The following is a 9,861-nucleotide window of genomic DNA, read 5'->3' as shown; positions in this document are numbered from 1 at the left end:
AAATTGGAAGCCGTGCTACTATGTGAACGATCGATGAAATCGAAAGGATTTGAAAATCGCGCCGGTTGTGACACCATCCGTACATATCGGGTTTGCAAAATGAAACTCATGTGGCCTCCGAACTTTCGTCGATAATTTTTAGGAATTTAGGAAATGTTTTTGTACTCGCATTTATTGTAAGAAGATACAGTATACACAGTATATAGTTTCTTTTTTCAATCGCAGTCTCTCAGTTTTTACTGGCAAAACCGAACAAACGTATTTTTATGTCCGCGAAGTCGCAACAATAAATAGTGTCGTACTTTCTTTTTCTTGTATACGACCATAGAAAACAAACTAATAAATTATATGTTAACTGTACATTGAGATTGGATATAAAAATTATGTCAATAAAGTTTGTTGCAATATTTTCTTGTATGAACACATGATGTACTTATTACAAAGCTGATGGAGACAGAACTTTGCTAACTCCTAAAGTCTTCTCATCATGAGCTGCTTGATCCTGCATTATTTTAGCATACTTTTCATTGTCCTGTAGGTCTTCTTCATCCAACATTTCTTGCATCCTTTGTTTATAACTACAATTGTACCATAGATAGCTAAATTAATCTAATTACCACTATACATTTCCTACTATCATTTGAACAATGTATAGTAAAACTAAACTAAGACTCTACATCTATACTTACATATCACTGTCAGGATTATTTTCCTGATTTCTACATTTCTCCAATTTCTTTTCCAAACCCCTCACTACATCCCTTGAAGGAGGCTCAACACATTTAGCCATAGATCTTATTTCTAAAATAAATGTATCGTGTGTCAACTTATTCTATAGTTAATTCTAGGTACTTATACTAAACTTATCTAAGCTTATATTTACTTCTTACTGCTTCAATTATGCAACCTAAATGTTCCTTGGAAAATAGTATATCGGTCACATAATTATCCAGACTTGCAGATGCTCTGGATGCTGCGTGCAGTGTGGCTGCCAATGCAACTTGGGTTGGTGCATAGAGCAACACACTATCGGTCAAAAATACCCTTTCCAGAAACTCATCAATGTATGGCCTTAGCCTTTCTGGGTTTTCCAAAGATGTGTACCTTGTCTAAAAGTATGTAAGTTGAATTGTCTAAATACTAGATGAATTTGAACTTAACAACTACAACAATGTACCTTTATATCTATCATCAGTCCCTCCACAGGTCTGAATGGATTGTGTACCGTTAAATTGTAGTTCAATTGTTGCATAAGAAGTAATTCATTATTAAGTATAATATTGTTAGCCTTTTCTCTGTCACCTTTAATGTTAGCAACAAACTGATATATCGAAACATTGAATTCTTCTACCTAAAATATGACTTGTGAATATAAGAATTCAAGTATAAGTTTCAGTATAGTTTAATTGATAATTACTTTACAGGCTAAATAAACACAGGTGACTAGAATCTCTTTTGGATGATAATCCATAACACTGTTCCTCAGGTAGAATCTTTTGAAATAATGCAGTGCGGTTGCTATGGTAGCCCTTGGCATTGGAGGACTGAACCGCCTACAGAAATCTCTCAATTGCAACTCATAGAAACGAACCAGAGTACGTTCCTCAGTAGACGATAGAAAATGTTCTTCTCTTTCTTCTGCCTTGTAAACATACCTTTCAAGTTATAACCGTTATCAAAGTACCAGTAGTCAAGTACTAAAATAACCCGTATAGAACCCATAAATAACAGAAAACAAAATATAACATAACAATAGTGGCAACACATAGAAGTGTGCGAATGTATCGATAACTGCACTTTATCGACGGAGAAGTGCATATAACCTACAATGTTCCAGAACATGAAACGAGATATCTCAACGGCGATAACAATATAATGACAATAAACAATTGAAATAGTAAATAAATCCAGAACGAAATCAATTCAAATAAAATCAAAACTGAAGCTTACCACAATAGACCACGCAGCTTACCGTCATGTTCGCCCCATGCTTCTCAATAAACTCAGTATTTGTTCTCTCCCGTAGTGTTGTCAAGTCATTTTCATCGCAAAACATCCAGTACTTCTTTTGGGAGCTTTGTGGAAACATCTTCGTTGAATTCTTGACGAATGCACAAGGAAATGTTTAAACTTTCATTCGAACTCACTGAACCGCGAAAGAACGCGGCAAAAGGGAATGGCGATCTGCCAGGATGCGATACCAACGTAGTATTTGCGAGAAGTCGGTGTAGAGGGCAGCACCTGCTGCACTTTCGAACTCGATGCAACTTCAAGTCGGTACAGTTGCGAACTACAGTCATGGAGGAGGATCAACACACAGGAAAAGTTTTGTTCCTGCTGAAGAAAATAAAGTATGCAGATAATTTTAACCATCCCTCGTTTCGAGAGACCCTTACGATCCATGAAATTCCGATTTTCCCGTTTGGTATGAACAGAGTTCTACAAACCGCTTTTTTCCTTCTTTATTGGTTAGTACGCAAATCAACATTGTAATAGCCGTTAGAACATGCGATAGGTCGCAATCGTAATTATAGGATACGGAAAGAACAATTGAAATGACGGGTAATTATCATGTTTTACGATATATGTGTTTGCTAATGACTCGCGAAAAGATTTTTTATCTTTTCGTTGATTTAAGCAGCACTTTTAATACTATACCCGAGTGAAATACTTTGTTTGGCTCTCTGATTCCTTTCCGGAATCCATTTTTATTTTTCGCGTGCTTCCAGGAAACACAAGCACGAAATCTATATTTTAGTGCATAATAACGCTTCGTCGGGGGAATAATTGTCATGTAATGATACAACAAAGATCAGCATAAACTCTAGTATTTAATTAAATAATGTTAGACTTTAACATAATAGAATTACACAAGGATGTACCATTATGAAAATTCTAGCGATTAGAATTTCAAGCGACCATTGCGACAAATTGTATTCCTTGGTATTTATCCATATTGGTATTGTGCTAAATATCTCAGTAAAGACTGAAAATTTACTGTGTAGATATGCATAATTATTGTAACATTGGTAAACAAATATTGGGAATTCTGTCTAGTACAATTTGTACTAATTGATCTAAGACTGAAATTATGCACTATTAGTATTCAGTCCAATGTTAATGAGCGTCTGTAATTATGAATGAACGTACTCTGAATGTTTACTGGCAAAACAGTCAATTGTTTTCCATAAGCGCGTATGTGTGTATGTGTGTGACTAAGTGTTACCATAGAAGAACATAACAAAGCAGAAAAGAAGAGAGAAGAAGTCAACTATTTCAACTTCCTTGCACAGCAGTAAATGGCTGTTGTGCAAGAATGCAAAACACAGTAAGTATGTGCTTTTCTACAAGGATACATGGCGTAGTAAGTGAAAGTATTTTGCACAAGGATGCAAAATCTACTTGTTAGGTAACCATCAAGGATACAAAGTATTCCATTTTGCACAGGGATACATAGTATTGCAGGATAAAAATCATGGTAAATATAGGGAAGTTTAGGGATGAAAAATACACATAGAAAGTACAAAACTATGTACTTGAATATATTGCATAATTATACAAAATGTAGAATGATATTCAAGGATGCAAAATGTATAAAGAAAACATTTTGCACAATTATAGAAAATGTAGTTGGATGATATTTAAATTTCTAAAATATAAAAAAATAGGCTTTTTGTATGTGGGTATAAAATAAATTAAATAGGGAAAAAAGATCTAGCGAATAAATACTTAACAGGCGGATAGAAGGTGTAGAAAAGACTGGAAGCAGAGGTTTCCTAAACGCAGGATCAAATTTAATTATACTTAGCAAGCTAGCAATTATTTTAGAGCACTCCGGGGTGCGACAGAGTGTGAGTGCATAAGAATGCGAGACACGAGTGTAAACAGACGTGGATTTCAGTAAAAGGGACCATATTTTCTGGTAACGTGATTGTACGTGCCAGTAATAAACAAGTTCGGCGAATGGTTGATAGAGGGTCAGAGGTGGGGGTCCAATTTTAATATGTACGCCCCCGCAAGCGGTTGCACGTCGGATCTGAGGGGGCGTTCCTACGACCCTTTGTCAACCGACGACGCCGCTGCATCTTATCACGATCAAGGCCCGGGATCTCCCATTCTGCTCCTCTACCTCGTTCAGCCCTCGAGGCCATCCCGGTGCTGCCGCTTGTTCAAGCAAAGACGTTGCCTCGACGTCTCGGTGGCTATAACTTTCTACTTTTTGCACGTTGATTTATGCTTCTTTATGGTGCGCGACGATACGTCGCGCCGGATCGCGGCGCAGCGGATCCCTTAAAATTTCGCAAAGCATCTGCAACACATATCATCCGGACCCTCCGATCGCCGGATAAAGAAGGCCGCCATCGAAAATCCAATTCGGCCGAATTTAATGCAAAAACTAACGAACACCACGCGATCTGTTTTAGTTAATTAGGCTACGTGTGCCGAACGGCGATAGGGTAAGTGGCCGAGGAGATATTTGCGCGACAAAGTGGTCGGCGCCGCACGAAAAGTTGGATTTACGGCGAAGTCCCGGTCGAAAGGCGATATTGCACCTGAACGTGAAGTACATCCGCCATTAATCTAATATTGCGGTCGCCGCCGCCCTCGACTTCGCGTGCTAAAACCCTACCGCGTTAAAGCTTGGCCCCCCTTCGTACGAACGCAAACACCAACACCAACGTTTCGCGGACACGCGGCGCCTACGGGAGCGCGTCTACGAAAAGGGAAAAGGGTCTCGTGCTACGAGCATGGACACCGAGAGAACCAGCCGGAGCCAATCGGTCGGGTTTGCTGCTGACGATAATGCGAAATCAATGTCTGGCATGGAGCGCGAGGTGTGACGGCCAAAGTGGATTACCTTAGCACCCTTCCGGCCCGACGACTGGTTCACCGCAATCAACCAGAGCTTCCCGAATCGCTTCCCGATACGTAGAAATCGACGCGATGATACGAGAACAGTCGATGCGTAGTTCGATTGCTTTCGCCGTTTCGTCGCGTATGCAAAAATTCTGAGCACGCACGCGTTACATTGTTTTTTGCATGCGTGACCTACTGTATCGCATGACCGTTAACATGCCGTGGTATCGTCGTCGGTTAACCCGCAAAAAGCGGTATCACGCCTGCTTCTAACACTCCACGTCTGATCGGCCGGCTGTCCGACACGCAAGCCTTCGGCGATCGAAGGCATTCTCGTGTGTTGTTCCTCGTGATGGACGTACTGTTTGCATATTATATGGAGTTGGTGGTCACAACCTTTCCTCCGTCCGTTCAAAGTGGCCTGACAATGCCGCCGCAGCCGTATTGTACAAATCGCAATGCGAATCTTCTGAAAGCAGCTGGACGCATCCGCTTAAGAAACACACAAATGCACCGATGGAGAATACCGTGCGTTATTTGACGACAATGGTGATTACACGCGGTTATATATTCTTTGAACACCGAATTTGATGCTTCATGACACCGACAATAGATTTCTCAAATTAATTTGTTGCCCCGTTCTCCATTCTCTGCACTGCGGTAGAAAGATGCTCTTTCTTTCGTGAATTTCAACGAGTCGATGCAGCACTTTGATGCAGTCTATGTGCAACTACTAGACTTCGGATCTGTATGCAAGATGATGCATGCAATTACAGAAGATGCACGTCAGATATGATTATAATTATTTTCTGAATGGTTTGAGTAAATTGAATGCAACATAGAGTAACGAAGCCGGTTGCATTGCTTTCGGTCTAAATTAATTTTATATGTATTAAATAGGACATATTACGTTCTTTCATTTCGTTTATTTTTAAACAAATATTGTTTGATATATCTTATTCGATACATGTAAAGTTAGTTATGCCCGATCACAAACCAAAGGCACAGCAGCTGGTCATTCCATAATAACCGGCTCCGCTACCCAAGCAATCTTTTCACTAAGTTATTGCGATGTACTCGGTGCTCTGTATTGCATTCATCCATTTCTATTACAAATACATAAAATCTGCGCCGATCTTCAGTAAATCTATCTAGTAATGCGATTACATCGTACGTTCTTTTTATTTCGACGATTCCAACCGTAACTCGATGCACCGGCTAAAAGATCCATTAGAAAACAAAGTTGCCCCAGCAGCGGCAGCGGGGAATTCATTAACGCGGCTGATAAATTACCTGTCTCGTTGATGCGCAGTGTAAATAAGTATCAACGTCGTTAATTACCGAACGCATTCCTAGATTCGTGCGGATGAGCACTATATCACCGCGTACGCTATCTGGTATCGGATGTTTCGGGGGTAACGCTTGTTCACCGGTCTGCGAAATGATTATACGCGTATCGCGTATGTGCAGTTAAATTCGCCAGAGACGTCGTTACGCAACAAATCATAAATCTCGCAGTCAGTGAGCGTGCGTAGCCGGAAAATAGAGGTGTACCGGGTTCGCCGCGATTGGATGGGCTCGCGTATGCACGTGTGGACGCGAGATATCCGAGCATCCTGTATTCATATAAACGTGTTCGTGCACCGAGTACGTCATAAACATTGTACGCGAACGAAACCCTGGCGTGTTGTCCGGGTGACGTCCTGCCCCATAAGTCACGATGCTTAACTATAATATAACGCGACTGCCACGATTTATCAAGGCCGCGCGGCCGGAATCGGTGAACAGTTTTATTCGGTGAAAGCTACGATCCGCAGAAGTGTTTTACCCGCTTCGATGTTTGCGTTTGCGGTCGAAGTCGTCGGCATCGGCATCGTTGCCGGCGCAAGAAGGAACCGGCGATCGTAATTTAGAAGATAAACATGCGGATGGAAAGCCGAGGGAAAGGAGAACTTGTCGCGGCGAGGCTCTTCCGTCGGCTGCCAACCACGGGCAGCCGGTTTTTTTCCTGAATATTAAACCGAGATGCGAAATTACGGAACGCTGCTCCAGATGCGTATCGCCAGATACGTATCGAGGCGATTGCGCGAACGCAACCCCGATCTGGAACCAATTATCCTCGTTTCAAATATCCACAACGGGATATCTTTGGCCCCGGGCGTCGACGATGCAAATAACATGGCTGTTTCGAATCGAGTGCAATGACAGTCCCCTACAATGCGCAGTCTGGATCAACTCGCTGGGAGCCGTCAATTAAACGTTCAGACTGGTGCTGAACTGGTCCGCGAAGGAAACTGCAATATGTCCGATTACAGTGTTCCTTACACCGAGATTTTCGGGTGCAGTCTTATTATAACCAGACTGCAGATTTTATGCATTTATGGCGACAGTTGCAAGCTGCAATTTAAAACGACGAAAGAATTGAGATTAAATTATGAAGAGAAGAATAAAAAGTCTATGTGACTCTAAACTCTTGCAATTGATGCTTAAAGATCGGTGATTGTAGCTTACACTGAGTTCATCGTACTTATTTTTTTATTTAGGACAACTGTTTATGGTTTGGCTTCGAGAATTTGCGATTGGTTTGTGCTATTGAAGGAATGATTTCTTCGGCTATTTCGCAATTCAGATCGAAAAAGGAATGACGATTCAGCGGTTAGGGTACTAAAGCGACTAATATTCGAGCGTTTAAGAAGTACGTGGTGCAGTAGTGACTAAGGTGCGGGATATCGGGTGAAGGACAACGGACGTCGAAGCGGCGGTCTGGCTGCAGTTCGGCGGACAATGGATCTATCAACAGCCACAATTGCGGCAGTTTTATGTCGAGACCGGGAGGACTGTGAAAGAGAGCAGAAGGGTTCTAGAATGAAGGAATGCGGCAAGTGGAATAAAGCAAACGGAAGACGGGCTGGAGGACGAAGAGGTAGGGAGCCACGAAGACGGCTGCCCGAGCGCAACCTTCGCCCCCGGCGGGACCACGGTCGGCTCGCCACACGTTGAACAATAAGAAGCATCGGTGAAGAAGAGGAACGGTGGAAAACGAAGGAGAAAGTAACGCAGAAAGAAAGAGCAAGCCAGCCAGCCAGCGCTCTCGGTTGTATACGGTATAATTACAGAGGGCAGAGCAGTGGCTAGACCCGCTACAACAACTTATCGTTGCCCAAGGCGCCAGCATACTCGAAATCGGTCGGGCTCGATCCTGTTGCGACTTGGTCCTAATTCGTATTCGTGCCCCGGGTGTAACAGATAGTATATGCCTCGAAAAACGGCGGAAGGACTGGCAGGGATCTCCTATGCTACGCCCTCCTCCATATCTGCCGGTTTCTTCTTATCTGGTTTTAGCAATGCAAATCTCGATGGTCAAAACGGTAATCCGCGTGTTCTGTGATTCCGACGGGACTCTCGCCGGAGCGTTTTGCGATTTAGAAATTTAAAACCGGCGCTGGACGTTCATGATTTGTTGATATCCGGTGGCAGTATCCGTTTCCAGGATCCCGGGTAGTTTCTTCCTCCTTCGTGACGGCGTCGGCGGTAACAGCCGCGTCGAATGAAATTTCTTCGACGATATGAAGCAAGAGCCTGATCCGTTACACCTTTATTTCCACTTTTAATACAAGAGTGAGAGAAAGAGAGAGAGAGAGGGAGAGAGGCGCGGGCCGCCTCCTCTGGTCTCGACTAGCCCTGATAATTAGCGACTATGATCAGGGGACCAGTCCATGTGACGCAACTTAACGAAACGTAACACCGCGCTACGGAAACCCCAAGTGGTTGAGGCGTGTTGCACCAAGACGAGCGACGCTGCAGCGTTGTCCACCGTCCGTGCACGACACCGAGAAAAATGCTGTAACTTTATCAGATGCTGCTAATTAGTTTATGATGAGGCAATCAGGGAAAATGCGAGAATTAATTTAAACTATCTGATTATCGCCCTGGCCGACCCCCCACCACGGCCGCGGATCTGCTAACGGCTCCTGGTAAATTACAGGCGCATTAGAGTCATTAGAGTCATTAACTAATTTGAGGGAGAAGAATCGGCGGCAGGGGAGATAGGCAACGAGGTTTGTTTAGCGCTCTGGGACGGATCCATGCGAACATTGTCATTACCATGGGGCCGTGCACGCAGCCTTGGTACGGCGAGTTAGAACAGTCTAAATATTTTGTTCTTATAATTACATGGTGCACGGCTGTACCGTAAATGGAAGACGACAACCTTGTACCAGCCTGCGTGAGAGACCTCGAAGCGCGATTACGTTCCGCGGTCTCCGAGGCTTGCGTGCCGTTTTTTCTTCCTTTCCCCGGTAAGCTGAACACGGAAAGGAAAGGAAAGCGTTCCCCGAACGCGACAGAACAACGACGTGCCGTAGCGAATTGTACGCGCAATGCCGCGTACGAAGACACAAAGGGAACGTAATGGAACGGATTATCATTTACAAGGAAAGGAACCAGCGCGGCTCGGCGTCCCTATTGTACCCGAATGCTATCTGATCCTGATCATCGCGCGCGCGCGCGCGCGCTCGTCTATCGTTTCGCGCGCTGAGCGGACGCGCTGGAACTTGTAGTACCCGCGATCGTTCCAGCGAGACATCTTCATCGCGTCCTCGAAGGGCACGGGGAAAAGCAAAGTGGTATGCACCGTAGTGCAACGGGATTATTCGCTTTCGCGGTAATTCGTGGCTTCCGACGCGCAGGCCACATCGCGCAAAATGGCCGCGGACCCGCGATCCCTGATTGGCGATGGCGGGGCGGGCGATTTGAGCGGCGGTTGGTGGTTCCAGCATAGCCCGGTGCGAGTAATTTTGATCGTGATTATACTAATTTCATAGTATGCCCCTTCTCAGTGGCTTTAAGCACTGGGCGAGTTCACACGAGCGGCCGGCACAGGGCGATTCTCGAGTATCCGTACTTGCGAAATCGAACGCGGCCCGTTCGATGGGCTTGCGAAAGTGATCTCTCCCGTGCCGTCGAAAGTCATCGTCAGTGCGGCAGATATTGTCGGGAAACGTT

General features: G+C 44.0%; 1 protein-coding gene across 1 annotated transcript; it reads right to left on the bottom strand.

Annotated features, from left to right (window-relative positions):
• Window positions 1–162: 162 nt before the first annotated feature.
• On the bottom strand, window positions 163–2,167 carry Cych (cyclin H). Its single transcript, XM_078197209.1, has 6 exons — window positions 1,973–2,167; window positions 1,418–1,642; window positions 1,178–1,351; window positions 884–1,109; window positions 690–801; window positions 163–578 (listed from the first exon to the last, which is right to left on the bottom strand). The coding sequence occupies exons 1-6, from the start codon at window positions 2,087–2,089 to the stop codon at window positions 437–439; spliced, it is 996 nt and encodes a 331-aa protein (XP_078053335.1). The 5' UTR covers window positions 2,090–2,167; the 3' UTR covers window positions 163–436.
• Window positions 2,168–9,861: the final 7,694 nt, after the last annotated feature.

This window comes from Augochlora pura, chromosome 3, assembly GCF_028453695.1.
Source record: "Augochlora pura isolate Apur16 chromosome 3, APUR_v2.2.1, whole genome shotgun sequence".
NCBI classification, from domain to species: Eukaryota; Metazoa; Arthropoda; class Insecta; order Hymenoptera; family Halictidae; genus Augochlora; species Augochlora pura.
Note: the sequence above shows the minus strand (reverse complement) of the source record. Positions and strands in the feature narration are given on the sequence as shown.